This window comes from Amblyomma americanum, chromosome 8, assembly GCF_052857255.1.
Source record: "Amblyomma americanum isolate KBUSLIRL-KWMA chromosome 8, ASM5285725v1, whole genome shotgun sequence".
Taxonomy (NCBI): Eukaryota; Metazoa; Arthropoda; class Arachnida; order Ixodida; family Ixodidae; genus Amblyomma; species Amblyomma americanum.
The window spans coordinates 8381351-8403498 of NC_135504.1; the positions used below are offsets into that span (position 1 = coordinate 8381351).

General features: G+C 46.5%; 1 protein-coding gene across 14 annotated transcripts in view; it reads left to right on the plus strand.

The window, feature by feature from the left end:
- LOC144100872 (uncharacterized) overlaps window positions 1-1433 on the plus strand; it is a 44222-nt gene extending 42789 nt beyond the window's left edge. For all 14 annotated transcript variants that reach the window (XM_077633766.1, XM_077633765.1, XM_077633769.1 and 11 more), the window contains one exon: window positions 1224-1433. In XM_077633766.1, coding sequence (XP_077489892.1) covers window positions 1224-1360 — 137 coding nt within the window. In that variant the 3' untranslated portion in view covers window positions 1361-1433. The remainder of the gene's footprint in view (window positions 1-1223) is intronic.
- The last annotated feature ends 20715 nt before the right edge of the window (window positions 1434-22148 follow it).

Below are 22148 nucleotides of genomic sequence, written 5' to 3' on the forward strand. Positions count from 1 at the left end.
TAATAATGAGCCTTTGCAGATCAAAAAGCTTCACTGTCGGGTGGTCAAAAAAGTGTTCGCTGTAATAAGGCACGCCGTAACGAATATACGACTGCAGGCGCGGGCCTGACTTTAATGAAATAAAAAATGAGGTTCGAGCGTATTCATGAAAACTTGCAGACGTTTACCGAGCGTGGAGCTTGAAGCAAGAACAGCAGACAGAAGTTAAAAGGAAACAAAACACATTGCGCACAATTGTCCCGGTTGTTTTCCCTGGCAGTACCAACTAGCCTGGCTCTTCTCTGAGGAATTTTGAAGTCAGGCACGACTAACGTTTTCGGGTATGGTCGGGATGCCTGTGGGTTTCCAGATCACCACACATCGTCATTCGTCAAGAACGCGTGCGCTGAATTCGTGCCCTCATGGCATGTGGCCTAAGGTCTTTCGGTTGAAGCCTTCACAGTCCTATGAAACGGCCAGGAGCCTTCAATGAGCAGCCGAATGTGCTACAATTTGAGGCCCAGTTTTTTTGTTTTTAAGAACCCTCTCGAAAACATCCCGGATGGCCTCGTATGTTTAATACACACAGAACTTTGAGTAGAGGCAATACAGTTAACCTACTCTTTGCAGCAGTCGAACTGACGGTGAATGCTGGGATGTGAGGGGTAAAAAAAAATTGGAGGTCACTGCGGTGACCCGCATTGGAGGAATGAGAAAGCATTGACTCCTCCTCGTTCCTCTTTGCCCCTCTTTGCCCCTCTTTGCTTGACTCGTTGCCTCTCTTTGCTTCACTTGTCCATTCTCCTGACATCTACTCGATTAAGCACTGATGTAAATTCATCCAATTTCCCAATAACCACAATTAATTTTCTTACTTAATCAAGTTGCATCAATTGCACATTTGAGTTTTCAAACATGGCGCTACTCTTCGTTTTCAAATTTGGCGCCACGCGTTGGCTCCTCCCACACTTCCAGTTCTTCAAATCTGTCGCCACACGTTGCCCTGGCTCCGCCCACTTGTCGGACATTTTTGGCTCTAATTAAATAACTAATCACTCTATCAACATAAGTTTCTTCCCCGCAGCATCCTCGCATCGTCTTCTTTTGATTACAGCCATTCGTTTGGTGCTACCTATTCTAAGTTCGTCACAACTGCTGCTGACACATTTTTCGGACACGACCTTGTCGACATAACCTAGTAATTCTTTCGCATTAAAACTGCCGATGTGCATTCTCCTTTGCAGGGTTCACGAACTGCACATTATGGACAACACTCAACCGCATAGAAAACCTTCATTGGTCCTGCGAATACATGTTCGAGCTGAACTGCAAGCAGCCGAATCTTACAGTGAGCAGGATCGCTGATTGCTGGAGGGTATAAGAATGCCGTTTTTAAATGACCATGACAATAATAAAGTGTAACGACGAAATTTTTTTGTCGTCAAAACTTCAGCGCCCATTGTGTTGTACGCCAGGTTCCATAACGTATACGTCACAAAAATGCTGCACCAGCACATAATTAATGAAGCTGTGGGGAGACAGGCAGCCATCGCCTTTGGAGCCGTCTAGTGCCCGAAACGGGTGCGCTACAGGATAAAAGGATGGTGTTAATATTCTGCAAAGATGGTATATATCAACATTAGCTATTTACAAAGTCTTCAGCAAGCAGTATCAAAGCCAGCTAGAGAGAAAACAGTTGCAGGCAGAAAAGCAGTAGAATGAAGGAACGGCTGATGAAGTCACCAGGAGTTCACCAAGGACCAAGGAAAGAGGCATTTCGGTTTTGAAGTTTTTCTGGTAATACATATTTTTAAGATGATGTAGGATCTTGAAACCCCAGGCTCACAATGCCGGCGTATGAAAACTACTTTCCGTAGGCTGTGCTGTCCAGTAAAGGAGAACAAGTCTTTGTATTTTTCTTCGTACAGCAGCGCTGTGAGGAATCGTAGTGGGAGAAGTGAAGTTAATTCGCTTCTTCAATGTTAGCACTACGTTATCCCAGAACAGCACTGCGCCTTTGCAGACGATGAAATAATCGTCAATTATTTCTACCACGACACCGAATATACAAAAATTTCCTTTTTCTGGAGCCATGTATTCATGAACAATACCTTGGCGTGTCGCAAACGCCGTATATTTTCGTGGCCACGCGAGCGGAAGATTTCATATACTCGTGAAAGTACCTTATGTTGAGGCCCGCCAGGGTGCACAGTGCAGTACATTGGCAAAGATAGAGGATAGAAATCAAGTCTTTTCTACTACCGTTCGCTCGACATTTAGAAGAACTGAGTGTAAAAGCGTCAAAATAAGATATGAATCGAAATACCTAATTCATAAACCACCAAAAATACAGACCGCCGAAATTAGAAAACGGAATGAGGGTCGCCCAAATTAGAAATATATTAACCAGCAAGAATGTGTTAAATACAAGTTCTGGAGTGCATGCATTGGAAGAACACGAAACGCGAAATAATGGTCTACGGTTTACCGGGTTTAACGTCCCAAGGCAATTCAGGCTGTGAGGGGCGCCGTAGTGGAGGGCTCCTGATAATTTCAACCACCTGGAGTTCTTCAACGTGCACTAAGATCGCACAGTACACGGGCCTCAAGCCTTTCGCCTACATCGAAATTCGACCGCCGCGGCCGGAATCGAACCCGCATCTTTCGGGCGAGCAGCCGAGCACAATAACCACTCAGCCACCGTGGCGGCTAAACACAAAATAATTTGTAGCACAAAAATATGGACTAAAGCAAGCGCACAAGCGCTGATAAGCCTCCCCATCGCCCAAACTCGAGATACCATTTATATTGAATTTTTGAGAGAATGGCGGCCGTTATCACTGTCAGTGGCCGTCCAGGGTCCAGTACCCTTCACTAATGACGCGTGACCCGCTTTCCAGCCATTCACACAGGAGAAAATGACTCTTTAGCATGCTGTGTGCTCGCCGCACACTTCCACAAGTGGCGGTGAATTTCCTGAGAGCTCACATCCTGCTTGCACAAAAACCAAGTCGACTAGCCCTGCCCTTGCCAGTACACTCCATGCTGTCCGCTCGGTCACTGACGTTCGTTGGCAGCCTCAGAATTTATGCTAGTGTCTCGTGCTGGTGTGTTGTCGTGGGCTAGTCCCCACTACTAATGTCAGGCGCAACCAATGATACGGAGGACTGCCGAGATTAAATAAAGATGCCGCCACGTTGAAGCAACAAGCGTTAGCTGTTTGGTTGACTAGAACATATATAAATTAGATTAAAGTGAGGTATGTACATCAATGGAAACACGAATTTGACACCTTGTACTATAGGTGACGTTACCAGTCAATCACCAATTAGATATAGTAATGACGCCACCAAACAATCGCTAACTGGGAAGCTATATCGATTTACTATGGGAGCCGCGATCTTGAATTCCTCAGACATAGAAGAAAATTTCACGCCGAAGGGAGGTGGCAGCAGACTCTAAGAAATTGAGAAACGTGATAAGTAAGAGCTAACGCTCTTAAAATCTCAATCAATATAAAACCTCGTGTGAAACTGCCAGCGGCGTAGTGGCATGTGGCCGCGGTGAGAGAGAACCATGGACGTACCACAGGTGGTTCTCTGAACACAGCGCGTATGCGGGAAGCAAAAAAACAACCCAAACGTGCAGCCGGTCTAGCATAAGACGAATGCAGTCGGGATCGCTCGTCGCAGAACGCAGATCGTGACAAGATGCTCAAGCACGCGTGCCTAGACGTTTCTGAAACCATTAAAGGTGCGCTAAAGAGGAACATGAACTCGTCTCTTTAACGCGGGAACTCGATCTACACGTTGAGGGCATTCTTAGAAACTTCAAATTTTTCTCCTGTGCCGCCTATTTTCCTAATTTAAGCCGGATTAAACATCAAGGCTAGCGACTTTTTTTTTTCTTAATTCAAGGCTGAAAGTAGGAGGAGTCAACAAACTCGTGGCGTGCCTTTCAGCCAGTCCCGTGGCGGCTTCGCTTTCGCTTTTATTTTGTTTCTTTTTTAGTTTTCCGTGAATAAATACTTTCAGTCAGGATACGATGATGAGAACAATGTCCGCTGCCTTAAAATTAGTTGTTCCACTAGGGACAAAACCACCTCGGCTGTCGCTTGTCTTTTCATGGCCGCTTATCTGGTGGGCCTGTTTTCTTTCGCTTGTCAGAAATCATACGGTTGCTCAAACAACTTTGAGATCTCAAGCTGCCCTTTAATAAATGTCATGCTGGCTGCAGATCCAACTCGTCCAACAACTTATCTTGACGAAACACAGCTGCTTGTCTTCCCACGGAAATCGTTTTTAAAAAAACAGTGCAAGTTGTTGACCATAAAAAATCCCTGCAGTGCACTGAAGTGTCATTCGTGAAGCAGTTGTCATCACAATGCCCTGAACCGTCTGATGAGTTTAGCTGTGCCTTCGAAGCAGCTGGTATTCTCTTCTCGTATTACAACATTTCTACGAAAGCAGCCGCAGAGTAATCACTGGCCGAACTTTCGTTGTAAAACGCCTCTTTGAAGTCTTGCTTTCGGTGGGTAACGCAAGGCGTTGAAATATTGGAAGCTTTTGTATGTATCATCCGAGTCATTGGCGTTTTGAGGGTACGTTACAGTTAACGGTATGATGCGTTTATAGCTGAGAAATCGGGAGACTCCGGTAATTGTTTTTTTTTTCGCGTTATGCCTTGAATTGTAGCGGGTACTGACTCATCCGCGGCACGCTTTTGCAGCAGGTTGCGGCTTAAAATTGATTGCGAATTAGGCTATTGCCTTCTGTAGTGAGTAACTTTCGTGCCCTGCGAGTAAATGATATTCACAAAACATTTTCCTGCATAAGGCAGAATGAACAACCGCCCTCATCACTATGCAGCAGCATGCATACACTAGATGTTACAATACAGCGTTAGCCACGCCGGCCTCAGACCCTAACTCAGTTGGCTGTTACTAAAGAAAACGTTAATAGCAGTGGCAAAGATGTTACACAACGCCTACTAGAGCTCTTCTTCCTGTGTAAACAAAAACTGTATCTCCATGGCCCCACCCATTTTTGCGCCGGTTAGCGTCATACCTGGTCAAATTTCACGGCAAGGGGCAGATCTCGTGAGTATGTGCCGCCACAGATGGACGTACGAAGGCCTCTATCTAACAGTTCTTAAACCTGATCTCGCAAAAGCTCAACCATGAGAACACACAGGACGCTGACTTTTCTTTATTATTTTTGCACTGAAGCTCCACGCAATTGAAGAGTGGTCTTACGGAAAATGTGTGCTGCCAGTATACTGAGCTCTGCGATAAATCCCTAATTACCGAAACTCTGAATAGTTCGTTATACTTCCTAAATCCGCAATAGCCGCATTAACTCGGACCATTTAGTGTTTCTCAATAGCCATCCTTCGTTCGTCCTGTGTTAGCGAAGCGTTATGCAAGAGAGGGTCGTCGATGGAAAGGGTCTGTTTCAGAGGCCAGCGCCTTTGTACGCTGTACACGAACAGTACTGCTACGTCTGTTTCTTTTTTTTTTATTAACCGACAATATGAAGCGTAATGCAATACCGTCACGAAGCAGAAATAAGCCTGAGAAATCAGGCGTACAGACCAATGGTCCCGAGAAAGAGGAGCACATTTACTTCTTATATCTTAACTAGCATCCATGCATCTTTCGGCTTCTTGAGAAGAAAGCATTTTGTGTACCTTCTTCGAGCCAAAGAAAACAGTTCGAAGTATTAGTTATTCTGTAAATGGTTCAGTATTACGCTCATTTGGTTGTTCCCTATATCAAAAGTAGGTTAAACTCATAGTTGCGATATTCGCTTTCAATGTCGCACGTACTTTTAAAAAAAATGGCACTTTTAACAGTTCCATTTCTCTGACCCGAAAGACGCGGGTTCGATCCCGGCCGCGGCGGTCGAATTTCGATGGAGGCGAAATTCTAGTGGCCCGTGTACTGTGCGATGTCAGTGCACGTTAAAGAACCCCAGATGGTCGAAATTTCCAGAACCCTTCACTACGGCGTCCCTCATAGCCTGAGTCGCTTTGGGACGTTAAACCCCCATAAACCAAATCCAACCTATAAAGTTACACGTCATGCAATGACTTCAGTAGTATTGCTACCAATCTTAATGAAGATGCAGTCGGCACGTCTTTTTGCCAGAGTAGAAGTGTTCCATAGCAAAAAGGGCATCGAACACGACGAATCAAAAGAACGATAAAAAAAGGAGCCCCTTTGGCGTGCCACCCGTGAATGCACGCCGCCAAGCGTATGGAGCTGGTTGCCGGCATTGAGCTCATGCTCGGGCACAACCGCTCGTGAGCTAAAAACGGAATTAACGGTTAATTAGCAACGGCGAAATCAACTAGGCTAACAACGACGACAACGAGTGCTCACAAATGGCGACGGGATTTGTAGGCGCGGGCTCCTTCTCCAAGCGTCTCACACCCCTAAAAGAGCCGAGCGCCTGGCCGGGAGTGATGCTTGTACCCATTTCAGGAAAAAACCGGCTGGGTGGGCCGGCGGTAGCGGGAGTCGGACCCACAACCTCCCGCAGCCGAGGCGGGCGCTCTACCTCAAGGCCACGGCTGCGGTGGTTCGGTTGGCGGCCGGCACGTTTTTTGTAGATACGGTGGTGGTAGCTTCCGTATCTACAAAAGGTGGCGGTAGCTTCCAACACCAGGTTGTAGCGGAAAACTACATCAGGTGAAAAAAAAAATATCATGTTCCTGGAATGCAAGAAGCTGATCCGTCCCTGTTTTCTATTTTCTTCTTTTACAGTATTCTTCTTTCTTCTAACGCCTGCATTCCGTCTGAGGCTCCAATGACAAGAATGACGGAAAGGTTCACAGGGCACAATGCGAGGTTTGATAAACGGATGGATCTTTTGCCGAGCCTTTACTGATTGAAAGATGAAAATTTGTTTTGGAGGAAAGGAAATGGCACAGTACCTGTCTTACATATCGGCGGACACCTGAACCGCGCCGTAAGGGAAGGAATATAGGAGGGAGTGAAAGAAGAATTTTATTTTAAAAACTGAGACAGATACGATACTGCGGCCTGCTGCGCTAGATTGTACGGCAAGGCAAACATTATGTATCTCATATGGATGAATAATTATACGATTAATTCATCTAAATTCACCAATACACTTTCTAATCATTTTAGATGGCAAGGGTATGCTCCGAATTTCATGGCGATCTGCATCGAAGGTGAGCTGTCTTTTTAAATTTACGTAATCGGGAGTGTGTTGAGAAACTATGAAAGCCAGAAATACACATTTCAAAGCTCGTTGAGTTTGCTTTCTCTCATTTAAAAATTTAAAAAATGGCGTCTCTCGCACTATTTACGCATAAGATAATGGCGCAGTTGGTGTAATTTATGATGTAGAAGAAGATGACGTGATTTAGGCGACGATACTACGCGCAGCCACTCCATTCTATATTTAGGTAATGGGGGAATGCCAGCTGACAAGCCTTGAAATCAATAATGATAACTAGTGGTTTTTGAGGAAAGGACACGGCGCAGTAATGTTTCGCTTATCGGTGGGCACCTCAACCATGCCGTAAGAGAAGGGATGAATGTGGGAGTGAAAGAACAAAGAGGTGCCGGAGTGGAGGTCTCCGCAATAATTTCGACCACCTCGGGATCTTTAACGTGCACTGACATAGCATATAGCACACGGGCGCCTTTTGCGTTCCACCTCCATCGAAAAGTGGCCACCGGTGTCGGGTCTGAACCCGGGTACTCCAGCTCATACCTATTTTTGACGTTCGATACTGCGAAACACATTGCCGATTAAGAAAGTTTGAAAAGAGGGATCACCGGTGATGTGGACGGCCATTAAGTTCGCAATATAGCTTTGACCCCACCCCTAAGGTAAAAATTAAAGAATTTTGTTAGTAACTGAAGTTATTTGTCTAATTATTAAATATATGAGGCCCTTAATGTGCGCCATGCTGAACAATGCAGCTCCAGGTAAACAAAAAAAACATTATTTTATAAATGAGTAGCGCATATTTCGCTGCGAATTTTTGTTACGGGACAACGACCTAAGGCTGGAGGGAAAACAAATTGCGAAATCAAATATTCTCACTAAATCAGTGATTTTATCTGTAGCCTACCGCCTTAATCCAATCACTGAGTGGGATTGAGTGAATTTCTTTAGCCGATGACAGAAGAGCCGAAACACTGGAATAGAAGGAACAATGAATGCATGCACAGTGAGAAATACTGTGCCCTTGATTTCGCTAAGCCTCCTGTGCCGGTATGAAGCACTGCCCTTTTACGTGCTCGCAGAACAATCAACATTTTTTTTTAGAGAAAATCAGAACGTCCACTCTGAGTGCCCTGTGTTCAATGCTAAAGACCGCCTCCGTACTCGCCCGCTGATAGCACAGAAAGAATCCTTGGATGGCGGTAAGATCAGGCGTCAGCCATCCAATCCGGCTCCTGATGGCGTCGCGCTTGAGTGACATGTTGAGCACCTTTCACATTCATAATTTTACTTGGCGCCTTTCATGCTTATTTTCTTCTCGAATTTTCTCCCTCTTCGTTTTCCCCTGAGCGCAGTAGGAAAGAGGAACAGTCTTCTGGTCAACACATCTGCCTTTCTTCTTCCTTTGTCGGTGTAGTCAAAGCAAATTAGTGCGACATCCCGGTTTGATAGTTTATACGCAGCATGTGCTTTCCTGTCCCCATTATATCCCGCAGCCTGATGCCAGCGGGCCACCAACGATCCTGATCTCGAAGCGTGTTTTCCCGTTTTCCCCTATTTTACTTCTGTCGTCGTCACGAGGCCACATATTCACCGTCGACTGTTTTAGAGCGAGAGTTCTGCTCAAGCAGAATTGACATCTGAGCTAGTTGGTTTTTCATTTTCAAAAATTATATAAAGCGCACTTAGGACAACAGACAAGGGAGACCAAACAACACAAAGCGCTTGTGTTGTTTGGTCTCCCTTGTCTGTTGTCCTAAGTGCGCTTTATATAATTTTTGAAGAGCTCTGCTCCTCAGGGAACAACTACCGATTTCGATGTGTATGAGGCAGTGACCTTCAATGTCTCACAAGGTCAAACCAAACTTAACTGCGTGGTGGTATGGCCCAAACTGTGGTAGTATGACCACGTGATCATACGGCTAGGACCATTGCGTACCTGACCTTGACCTTGACATTTGATCTGAGACAGTGGGCACCATATCGATAATGACCTTCAATACCTCACAAGATCAAACAGAACTTAACTGTGCGGTGGTAGGCCGAAGCTATGGCAGTATAACCACGTGATCATATGACTATAACCATTGGGCACCTGACCTTGAGTTTTGGCCTTGACCTTGACGTTTGATATCATTTAGTGGGCATCATGTTGACAATGGCCTTTAATCCGTCACAAGGTCAAACCGAACATAACTGCGTTGTGGTATAGCCCAAGCTATGGTAGTATGACCGCGTGATCATATGACTATGACCATTGGGTACCTGACCTTGACCTTTGGCATTGACCCTTAGCCCTTGACATTTGGTTTGAAACAGTGGAGGCCATGCTTAACAGAGCTTTTGCCCGTATAACTAGGTTTAAGCCACGTTTAACCCCAGCCATTTTCCCCGTCTGCCTGTTCCGTGGGCGGGACGATTGGCGCCCGGCTTCCAGAGACGGCGGCTGAGCGATGGCCTACGCACACAGCTGACGAGTGGGGAGGAAGTCGACGAACGCTAGCAAAGACAGGGAATGCCTTTCTCAAGCAAATGAAATTCCCTGGGGTCTGCTTCTCCCAAGTACCAAGCGTCGACCGGATAGATATTCCTCGCTGGCTGCCACAGTGTTCTGTTTGTCCGCTCAGAACTTCTCTCAGAATAATGTGCACAAGGCGCATGCAGGGAGGACTGATGTTGCTAGCTGAAAAGCTCCTTGATTGTGTCAGTTGCAAACGAGACTGCCTCAAAACCTGATTAACCCCTGTGGCGACTTCGCGGGTGCCAGCTGCAGGTGCCAGCTAGGAGCGGAAAATAAAATACGTTAGCGTCCGCCCTTGTTATGTTCAGAAATTTTCAGCTCTTAATTCATATCGCGGATTGTTATATTTATGCGCTGTTATTATTTCAGCTCTTTCACTGAATTTATTGCCGGGTGGCCCCATCGTTATCAACTAGTCTGGAGTGTGTAACTACAAAACACTTTATATTACTTTCCACATGTGTTGCAAGAAACGCTGACCTCCGAATATTGCCTTAATGACACCACTGGATTTAATTACAAGGGTCATTGGGGAACTTTTGCAGTTGGTATGATCAAACAGCTCTGCGTGGTAACACCTGAAGACTGAGCTTCCGGCTGTCGCCTGCAGGAAGCGGTCAAATTTTGAACGCAAATTATGCGTAGAAAATTCTTTGTTGACGTCGTCTCCTTTCTTTCATACACTGTTCTCTGGCCACTGACATCACGCCAAGCTTATCTGGAAAGGCTTTAAGCCATCATCTTCAAAACTCCATGCAACTACGTTCTTGGTGCCGTACAAACAGACGACAGCTCTCGTCGTAGCTCATCACACAGCCAGACTGAAGGCGGAAGCAACTTGAACTTCGCGTCTTGTGTTGCCTGCTACGTGTTTCTTCCACAACACGCAGTCAAAAAGAAAAAAAAGGAACGACCAAATTGTGTTTAAAATACGCCAATACGTTTTGTCGCAATGGGAGATTGTTCTGTGGTATGGTAGTTTTTTCTGCAGCACTTTTCTTTGTATTTGTCGCTGCGAGAAACGACAGCCAAATACTATAGAACATTTCGTTGTTTCCAGAAAATTTCAGTCGTTACTGCGGATTCATGGCCCAGAATACAACAGAAAATGATTTGCGACGAAACAGTTTTCTGTTTTGCTTTCCGACTGAGTAAACAGGGGAGGGAGGGGGATTATACATTCCAGTCTGCTGTGGTATAGTTCTGAACGTATATAAATTTATACCAATAGGTATATTACCAAAACTCCACGCGGAAGCTCACCGCAAAAGGAGCTGTGTAAGCAATACCACTTTCCTTTCACTTCTTTCCGCAACCGTTCTTCCCTTCCTCACTAACACAGTACATTAGTTCTACCCACTCCAAATCCCGAAACATGCACGATCAACAGCTGGACGCCCCACTCCAACTGTAGTGAACATAGTGCTGTGCGTGTGTATTTTTGTTGCTTCATTATGAACTAAGTACTAATCAATATTTATTATTGTGTTAATAGTTTCTGTGTATATTACCTCTCCCTTTACCCTCTCTTCCTGTCCCCTCACCTCTTTCATTTTCTTTCTCCATTCTGCCTGCTATTCTTTATTTCCGCTGCCCCAGCTCAGGTGCCTCAGTTATCGATGGCTGATGCCGGGGCTAGGAAAAATATTTTCTTTTCTTTTTATTAATATTTTAATAAACCACTAATACTACTACTGCACCTGAGGGCTAGCCGCTGTATTTTTTGCTGCACAGCTGCGCTCGTTTCTGTTCGTAAAAGGAAAAATGAAACGCTAATTATTGGGAAAAGAGGGTGAAGAGGAGCAGGATAAATTGGTGAAGTTAGACTGAGTTCCGACCCTTTAGTCAGTGCCTGTTGCTAAAACAGGACAAGCACTTTTAGGCGCTTAACCGAGCGGCCTGCTTTGGTCGTTCAACGCTGCCCGCAACAGCGGCTACCGTGTCGTGGGCCCGTGACAAATGGCGAAATAAAATTGGGTTCGCGGCACGAGGCCAGGCTAGGCCCGCTCTCCGCGGTCAACGGCACTTCTCCGCGCCCGTAGCTGCACATCGAAGCTTTATTCTTGGAACTCTGCTGGCGTAGATTCCTTGTAGGCCCTCCATTGTGCTTTCCTGCTTAGAAGCGGTCGCTCAGTTTTAGAGACACTGTGCGCTTTTCTGATAACACTGATTTTGTGCCATCAGTGGTGCAAGCCTAGCAAGGACTCTCCTTTTGAGGAACCCTACGTGGGAGGAGGTCTTTGTCACGTTGTTTGGCGGTAGCACGAGTGCATTTGACGTCGGTGGAAATGCAGTGCAGAGCCCCGCTGAAAAAAGTTGTATGATGTAATCACATACAGTTTGTCCTTCAAATGTCATACAGTTATCACTAGAGTCATAGGAAATTATCACACCTGTGTCATTCAGTTTTGCAAAATCACGCATTTGTCATTGAGGTGTCATAGAATATCATACAAATTGTGTGATATTGCGGGTACTGCAGTACAACAGCAGCTAAGTGTTTCAACTTCGCTCCATCTGTTGATCATGCACTTTCCTTCATAGCCGTGTTTCGATGGAAAAGTGAAAATTGGTCGAAAATAGATTGTCGGGAAAGGAGCCGCGGTGGCTCAGTGGTTAGGCGCTCGACTACTGATCCGGAGTTCCCGGGTTCGAACCCGACCGCGGCGGCTGCGTTTTTATGGAGGAAAAACGCTAAGGCGCCCGTGTGCTGTGCGATGTCAGTGCACGTTAAAGATCACCAGGTGGTCGAAATTATTCCGGAGCCCTCCACTACGGCACCCCTTTCTTCCTTTCCTCTTTCACTCCCTCCGTTATCCCTTCCCTTACGGCGCGGTTCAGGTGTCCAACGATATATGAGACAGATACTGCGCCATTTCCTTTCCCCAAAAACCAATTATTAGTAGTATTATTATTATTGTTTATAAGGAAACTCTACACTAACTCTCTCGCATATCTTGGTGGACGCCAAACCACGCGGTAAGAGAAGGAATAAAGGAGGGAGTGAAACAAGGAAGAAAGACAGAGGTGCCGTAGTGGATGGCTTCGGAATAATTTTGACAACCTGGGGATCGTTAACGTGCACTGATAGGACACTGTCGATCCAGGATTCTCAAAGGAGCGGGCGCAAACCTTTGCAGAGCTCACGCAAATACGCCGTTTGGACCGTTGGACTTACCCCTCTCCCCACCCCTCCCTTACGCACTCCCAACAGATCCTCTTCAGGTGCCTCCAGATCCGCTCTGTCATCCCCTCAGCTGTTATCCCACTATTTTACACTGCGTTTCGTACTTGTACATTTCACCAAAATTGTCTTTCGCCATATTGTATTCATGTATAAAATATGCGTGAAAACCGTTTTTTGTGTGTGTATGCTGATCTGTATATGTATATTGTATGAGCTGCTGTTGCCTATGTAAACAAGCGAGGTGGAAGCTTGTCAAGTTGCTGTTCAGCAGCTTTTTCTCCATGTCCCCATGTTTTGAACAAACATGAAAATAAACCGTATTAGTATTCGTATTGTGGCACGTCCTCAGCATGCTCCCTATGCGGTTTCCCTCACACAACACTCTCCCACATCCTTTTCGGTGGCCCTGCGGACCCTCCCCCGCAGGGGCAGCACGCCGTCTTGAGCTGAGAGGACTGGGAAATCCTGCTCACGTCTGCAGAACCGACATCGCAGCTTGCTGCGGTGACTCGGGCTGCCGACGTCATGTCCCGACATGGCCTACATGATGGAGTACGGGACCGCGCAGTGGCCCATGGACCCAGCAGGGTCTAAAACTCACTTGGAGAAATATAGTTTTTCTCTCTGTCTGTCATCGCATAGCACACGCGCGCCTTTTGCATTTCGCGTCCACGGCGGCTGCGTTTTTATGGAGGTGAAAGGCTAAGGCACCCGTGTGCTGTGCGATGTCAGTGCACGTTAAATATCCCCAAGTGGTCAAAATTATTCCGGAGCCCTCCACTGCGGCACCTCTTTCTTCCTTTCATTTACTCTCTCCTTCATCTCTTCCCTTACGGCGCGGTTCAGGTGTGCGCCGAGACGTGGGGCAGATACAGCGCCATTTTCCTTTCCCCAACAACCAGATTTCAATTTGCCAAAGGAGTCGGTACGAATCCCTCACACATACCAGGCTTCAACGCGACTAACAACTTTATGCGGCGAATCGTTGGGACTTTTTTTCCAAGTAGCGCAAGTCTCGGCACCCGCTCAAATGGCACATATATAGCGGAACGCCAGCATAAGGGGTTAACTGGCCGCTGTGCCGGCCCGACGACTGCGCGCGCGCGGTCACGTGAGGGGGGGTCACGTTTTGCTGACCTGAGATTTCCAGCCGACATCTTGAAATCTCGGACGGACAAGAAACGCTCGAATGCGAGTAGCAAGGGCTAACGCTCTTAAAATACCCTATGTTTTAAGATATTTCTCCTTTCGTTCTCAAGCATCATCACTCGGGAACACGGCTGCTTCCCCTGAAAGACCGAGCTTGCCAAGTACAAGAGATGCGGGCCGTTTGAAGCGCAATTCTGCTAGGCGCGGACGAAAACCTCCGAGCCGTACGCAAACGCTCACTCGCGTCTCTCTCCTCAGCTACCAATGATGTCATCAGAGTTAACGGAAAGGCCAACCTACGCCCAGGAAACAGCAGTCTACTCCAGCTGTCACGAGAACCCGTCGGCCAGAGTGACGAGCCTCTTGATCGAGAAAGACAAGACGCTCATCAGAAGCTCATCCGCACACAGAGTGGGGCAGACGGGCCCTAATGGTGCCGCCAGGCTGGATTCGGCAGGACACCGATGTTAGGAACATTGCCGTAATTCGTCCGCTACCATGCGAACGGTCATCTGGGCTCTTATCGCTGAAGATTACAAAGGCGATGCGCTACCTTGAGCTGCGGTAGGTGGGATAATGTAGTATCATTCAAGAGAGGCGATTCTTCAATCAAATAAAGCAAACCGGTGCCCCCCAAAGCCATTTAGACAAGCATTAGTATGGAAAAATTATCGGGTGGTCATTGCGATTGATACGTAAGGACTGCGTACGCATGTGGGCTAAGACTTTGCTAGCGCTTCGTATTAACGAAATGAACTCGCGCACACCAATTACATTTTAGGCTCTTTGTTACCCTCCTGTGGTGGTTTAAATCTCCCGCCATTCCGTGTGACTTGCCCCATGCTCATCAGATGACGCTGGTGCCAGGAAGACTGCATATAGATTGGGTATAGGGGAGAAGATGAAGCTGATCCCCGAAAATATAACATAACATCAAGCACGGCATTTGGTATCTTAATGAACGTCATGTTATGACCATATCACAAACGGTAGAAAAGTGCATTCGAAAAAGCTGAAATAAATCACGAATATTTGATGAAGTTCCAAAGTTAATTCACCGAGAGATAGCATCAGGAGGAGGAGTTCGTGTCAGGTTATGTTGAGTTGCGTTATGCTGTGTCATCGTGTTCTGTTATACTTTAATGCGATAGATTTGGAGGCCCTGTTCCCGAAAAAAATATCGGCATCAGTCCGTGTCACGAAAAAAAAAAATTCCGCAGATGATTTAGCATGGCTAGGCGCGGAATGTCATGCAGGAACACTTGATTTACATGGTTTAGCATTGTTCTGCAGTGTTTCGAAAACTTGCATGATGGACGGGCAATGCGAATCTATTCTTTAAACAGGATACCCGTTTTATTTAAATAATTCTTCATCTCTGGAAAATGCATAATTCGAATGGGAGTAGTAGTCCCTTTTGGCCGCATGCGCAGCCTTGCCTCCCTTCTAGTGTGCTGCTGCCCCATTCGACTCTTAGATTTGCTGTCACTTTCTAGCCGCACATAAAGCGCGTATGGGGTGTGACAAAATCGATGTCAGAGTACTTATCACGAGAGTGCTTGCGAGTGGCAGATGGCTCTTCCGCGTACCGAATGTGGCAAGTGGCAGATGGCTCTCGCCGCCTGCCCCGTTACTTGTGTCAAGTGTATCAGAAGCTGCAGGGACGTATTTATGATGCCCCAAATCTGTAGATTGCGACTAGTAGTGGTACCGCTCTAAAAGCTCGTGGGCCACCTACCACAGTGGGCAATCTGCCTGTCATGACAGGTGGCAAGGAAACTAATTCAAACATATTCAATGCATTGGCCGTCAACCCACCATGGTGCCGCGCACCAGCTCTTTGGGCGAGAGAAGGTAGGTAAGCAACAATGTTAATGATTTCGGTTGGTGTAGGCTTTTACAGGGGGGAGGGCGGGGGGTTGTGGCCGTGCAAATTTAGGTGTCGGGGGGAAATCTCCCGGAATGTAATAACAGGTTTGAGTTCCTCACCCATGCTTAAATCTGCTCCGATGTCTTTTTCTGGTTTCGCGTCGAACTCTCTCTGTTTTTCCCAGCAGCGAACTCCCTCGCACAACCCCAGAGTAAAATATTTCGTAAACAATGCAGCCTGCTTATTTTACATGGAAAATTCCAAGAACTGCATTCTGAAAATCGCAATGCATCAAGTGTGGCATGTCATTTGAGACATATATCCGATCCTAAAATTTTTATATCGTCTCCAATGCCTGCAGGCTGTGTATATGAACTGTATCATGTGAAAAAGAGTCCCTGCACCACCTGTCGTCGTACGAGAGTCCCTTATCCAGACCATAGCTTGCTTGATGATGATGATTTTTTGGCAGTGCAAGGGCATCTGTAGCCAAAGAGCGCCATGGCACCAGGCTTTTTTCTTCAACTCAATATAGGGTCAGAGACCGATTTCGCAAGCATATCACCTCAAAAAAGCCGAACAGCAGGCAGGGGAAAGCTTTTATCCATTTTATCACCGGTGGATACCCGGCGGAACTGGGGATCGAACCCCGCACCTCCCGCATGCGAGCTGGATGCACAAACAACCTTAGCATGCTTACACAAGTTCCGTTCAGTCGCGCCACCAACTGCTTCTAGCTTTATTCAGCCTCTTTAAAAGCAATAAACTTATTTCACGCCTAACCAGATTCACTGCATCCAGATTCATTTCGATGTTCTCGCATCTTCACAGCGGAACCGTGTTTGTTTCCCTCCTCGTTGTACCATCCAGTGCCGCAACTCACTTGCCCAGGATCGCCCTCCACGCTCACAGCGCTTCTTTCAGTCAAACAAAAACTAAGCAACAACATGCGCCCAGTAATTTACGACCAGGGTCTACATGTCGTGGCAGCCAAGTGCCCACAGCCAAGCCGCCGTCAGGGAACTGAGAAAAACGAGCGGTCGACACGGCGCAAGCGGCTGGCGACAGAGCCGCCTATTAGGTTTTTGGACACATGCTGCTTTCCCTGGCCAAAGTGGCAGCACATTTCGGCAAGTTTCAAGTTAAAAAGCTTTATTTCGGCACCCAAATTCTCATTTCCAGGCAAAGATTTTCTGAATAAAGTGTGCAGTAATAATAATATTAATTGGTTTTGGGGGAAAGGAAATGGCGCAATATCTGTCTCATATATCGTTGGACACCTGAACCGCGCCGTAAGGGAAGGGATAAAGGAGGGAGTGAAAGAAGAAAGGAAGAGAGAGGAGCCGTAGTGGAGGGCTCCGGAATAATTTCGGCCACCTGGGGATCTTTAACGTGCACTGATATCGAACAGCACACGGGCGCCTTAGCGTTTTTCCTCCATAAAAACGCAGCGGCCGCGGTTCGGGTTCGAACCCGGGAACTCCGGATCAATAGTCGAGCACCTTAACCAGTGAGCTCCCGCGGCGGGTCGTAATTCCATTTTTTTAATTATTTTTATGCCCTGGTCCTAGGTGCCAAGCAATGTGATCAACACGTGCTGTTCTCCTGTAATCGAAGAAGGTACTATTTTTCTTCACGATTCGATAATACCCCGTGAACTACCTTCTAGTACTGGAGTAAGAAATATAATAAGTGAAATATATTACCTTACGTAATCTACTTTCTCTTCACCATTTTTTTCATGGGGCGGACCACACAAGTTTGAGGGGTGACAACTGACACAAGTTTCGGGTTTCGAGTGTAATATCATCGATGCTGTTATTTTGTGTTTTGACCATTTTGTAATTATTGCTTCGCTAATGATAAACCTTCAGTTGATACCAACGTCCGCGCGAATTTTTACGTTCCCTTTTCTATTATACGTGATGAACCAATCATCCCAACTTCACGCTCTGCTCTAGCCAACTATCAGCGCCAGCCACTAATATAATCGTGGGGATGTGGGAGCAGCTAAGTGTATCGTAAGAGTTCCATACAAACAGGTAATGTGAGTGATGACAATGAGCCATGTGGCATTGCTAAGTAATGCCATGTAATGAAGAGATCTCGGGGGTCTTGCACTGAAGTTTGAGTCTGTACATTGCGCGAGTCAAACACCCTCAGCGAACTGTCCAGAGACATTCCTTGTGAATGGTATAAAGCGGCATCGGGCAGGGAAGACACTCTTAACACAAAACCAGCATAAATATACAACCCAACGCGCGCTCCCACGCCACATAAAGTGAGAAGGAAAGAAGGGAAGAATAAAGAGCACGAAGAGGAAAAGAACGAACAAGAGAGAAAATTAAAGATATTTAGCCACGTGAATGAAAGAAAGAGAGAGCAAGAGGTTGAGTGGAAGAAAATATAGGAGACAACGTTTGAGGAAATGGTACAAATACAGATGTATTTAAAGTAATAAAGGAGGGTATTGTTGAATTAAAAGAGAAGAAATAACAGAAGGACATATAAAAGGAAAGGACAACGAAGAAAAAAAGAAAGAAATCCAGTGAAAGCCGCTCGAGAAAATGAACGAAATAAATCAAGAGAGAGAGAGAACAATAGAACGAGAACAGAAGCGTGGGTAAGGAAAGGGTTAATAAATAAATAAAAATAGAGAATTCAAGACTAAAAGTGGGAAATGAAGAATGAACGAAACGAAAGGAAGAACGAAAGATAGGGAAAGGAAATAAAGAACAAAACGAAGGGGAAAACAATAAAAGCGAAGATTTAAAGAAAAGACAAGGAAAGCAAGCAATAAAGCAGAGAAGCAATAGAGAGAAGGGCAGACTGAAGAAAAGAGGGAATGACCAAACGGGTGTCAGAGACCGACAGAGAGCAGTGTCCAAGTTAAGCCGACGACCGGAAACTCGACGGGGGCGACACACATTACGCGTGCCGGCAGAGCGCAACGGCATCAACGTGCACCAAGCCGAATGAGGCGAAAAGGAATGGCAGGAATTTAAGGGGGACTCTTTTTCCCCCGGCGGCCGCATTGTTCCCCCATCATCCCTGCCTCGCTTATTTTTGTTCCCTTCAGAGCCGCGGCGCAACTATGGGCTTCGTTTCTGCAGCAGCGACAACTCAAAATGTGGCCTGTTTATATCTGTCTATCTGTATTCCGTGGCGCCGTGCCGGTGCGCGAACTTTGCGGTGCCGTTCAGCGCCGTCTGTTGTTCTGGCTGCGGGGCAGTGGGAAAGCGTTGTATGCCTGTTTCCACCCGGTCTGCGCATCTCACTTTATTTGCTCTAATTCGGCACAGATGGCACTGGCACATGTTGCGGCTTTTAAGTACGACCGGAAATTTGTTCTCCGACTGCATAGCATCGATCCATGTGCCGTTCTGTCACAGGCGAGACTCACAAAGCTCTCCAAATGTCTATTTATTTTCCCTCTCAGAAGTTGTTTTCAAAAGCATTATTTCTACCGGAGACTTTATTGTGAGTTGTGCGACGTGCTTTTCTTTTATTAGTCTGCACAGTATGTCGCGGTTTAAAATTCCTACCAATTCATAGTAAAGCTCCCACTTCCGGCCAGTGAGTGCCATCCGCCGCTGAGCAGCGCTGCGCCTTTCCTCAGAATCCAACTTTCAATTTTCAGTTCTCTATTTCTTCTTTCACTCCCTCCTTTATCCCTTCCCTTACGGCGCGATTTGAGTGTCCACCGAGATATGTGAGACGGTTACTGTGCCATTTCCTCTCCTCAAAAACCAAACAAAGCAAGTGAGCCGACGCTGTTCATAGAACGTTCATTGGTGTTGACAACTTTGCAAAGGCCGTTCATCTTCACGAAAAGAAAGGCGCACAACCGGCTTCGCGGGTCAGTGAAGACCTCAATCTCGCTTTAATGTACATGGCGTTGGTGTCCAACTGAAAAAGCGTGCTTTGATTGCGTTCCGCACACTGGATAGGCAGCGCGCCCTCCCTGTCACCCTGGGAGGTGGCATACAGTTTATGGTTGATCACGAGAGATTGATCACCAAATGAACGCAGCGGCCTGGCTATTACTGCAGTGCCGCATGTCACCCACAACGCTGTCAGCGCTAATGCATTCTGGCCACAGCTCTCTCTCTCTCACCACCGCCACATGTATCAAAGCCCGAATGAGGCGTCCGCATATCCAGGGAGCTAGTTATGCGCCCTTCCTTTGCTCAATGCCATCGCCGTCTAGAGCATTGTACACGCCAACGCCAATTAACACAGTGAAAACTCACATCTTTCGCTTTGTATATCCTGGATTAGCTGAGCTAATCCACATTTAATTCTCTTAGTTTCCTCACACTGCGTCAATGTTAGTAGGTCATTGCAGCCCAGTGTACGTGTCGTATGCATTGAGGCCTATACCGTGACCTGCGGCCCCTACTTGACTAGCGTTAAAACCAAACACACTAATTCATTCATCTGAATTTGTCTGCTATCGCCCTAGGTGGTAGGCGATACAGGTGAATTGGCAAAAAAATCCCTTAAAACGTGTTCCTGATTCCACGTGTAAGTTTTCCAATCTCTGGGCATGCGGCATATCATCCCATCATTACACATGCGCACCGTATAGGCACTATCAGCTACAGATAAACTCAGTGCCAGATAAGTTATCCCATCTTTTGTCTTGTCTCTTTAGGGTAAAAAACAAGTTTGGGGGGGGGGGGGGAAGGAAATGGCGCAGTATCTGTCTCATATATCGTTGGACACCTGAAACGCGCCGTAAGGGAAGGGATAAAGGAGGGAGTGAAAGAAGAAAGGAAGAAAGAGGTGCCGTAGAGGAGAGCTCCGGAATAATTTGGAACACCTGGGGATCTTTAACATGCGCTCACATCGCTATACAGGCGCCTTAGCGTTCTGCCTCCATAAAAACGCCGCCGCCGCGGTCGGGTTCCAACCAGGGAACTCCGGATCAATAGCCGAGCGCCCTAACCACTTAGCCACCGCGGCGGGTGGGTAAAAAAGCACAGTCACTAGTTTCTCCCACTATTCCCCCCTCCCCTAAGATTGCTCGTTTGAAAAGAAAAATACGGAACAGACTTCAAAAAAAAAAAACCCACGCCCCCTTTTTTTTCGGGGAACGCAAGGCGAATAGATTCTAAGAATATGAGCGTTTCTGACAGAAGGGAGCGACACACGGAAGCGATCATGTCGGGAGCAGCGACGTTAGGGCCATAGCCATACATTGTTCCCGGGCCGCACACGTTCTCCGGAGCCTTTGTCGGCCGATTGCCTGCGTTCCTTCGATGCTCTTCTGCCACACCGGCCTTGTGCACACTTGGCGTCAGCACGCGAGCAAACGTCGTCCCCAACAGCGCAACCATACGAAACGCGATAAAAAAAAAAGCGCCACGGGGGCTCACCGCTTGTCGTCTGCTGGGGACAACCGGAACCGTTACGTACAGCTTCGCTGCAGTTTCTTATAGCTACGAACCCATAACTCAGCAGCCGCTTGCCGCATGGACGGGGCCCTCTGCAGCGTTTTTCTTCTAATCTTCGTTTTTATTATTTCTCTAGAATTTTGAAGGAGGAAGAATAAAGGGAGGTCATTATTCTGTTTTCATTCCCTTTTGAGGAATCAGGATTATGTTCCTTCCCTCCCGAGTGTCCCTACTAGGCCCCGTTTTACAAAGAGTCCGGAGGTGTGGGGGTCGTGATTTTTCGCTGCTAGAATGTGGTATTGTTCTTTATTGGTTCTAATAATAAGTAATAATTGGTTTTTTGGAAAAAGGAAATGGCGCAGTATCTGTCTCGTATATCATGGACACCTGAACCGTGCCGTAAGGGAAGGGATAAAGGAGTCTTTATTTGTTTTCATATTTATTTTTATGAGCGTGCCAATGTAACCATCGGCATCATTCTTTCCAGAGCGGAAATCAAAATTGGTCACCAGTACCAAATAAAACAACAATTACAAAGTGACAATAGTGAGAATCAGTTGAAAGCTCTGCGCCCTGGAAAACAAAGTTCACAGTGGAGGTGAATAATTCGGTCGAGGCACCGGCTACAGTCTTGTGCAACAGATTCCACTTGTGGCGGGTGAGTTAAAAACAACAGAATGTTCATATATTCATTCTAGCGGTTAAATGCGAGAAGGCCGTTGTGATGTTTATCATGTCATCAGTGGGTGTAACTTGGAGCTTTCATGCAATGCGTTTTTGATCACTTAGACAGTGCGGAGAAAAATAACATGTTAAACATTTCGCTTTTGATCATTAATGC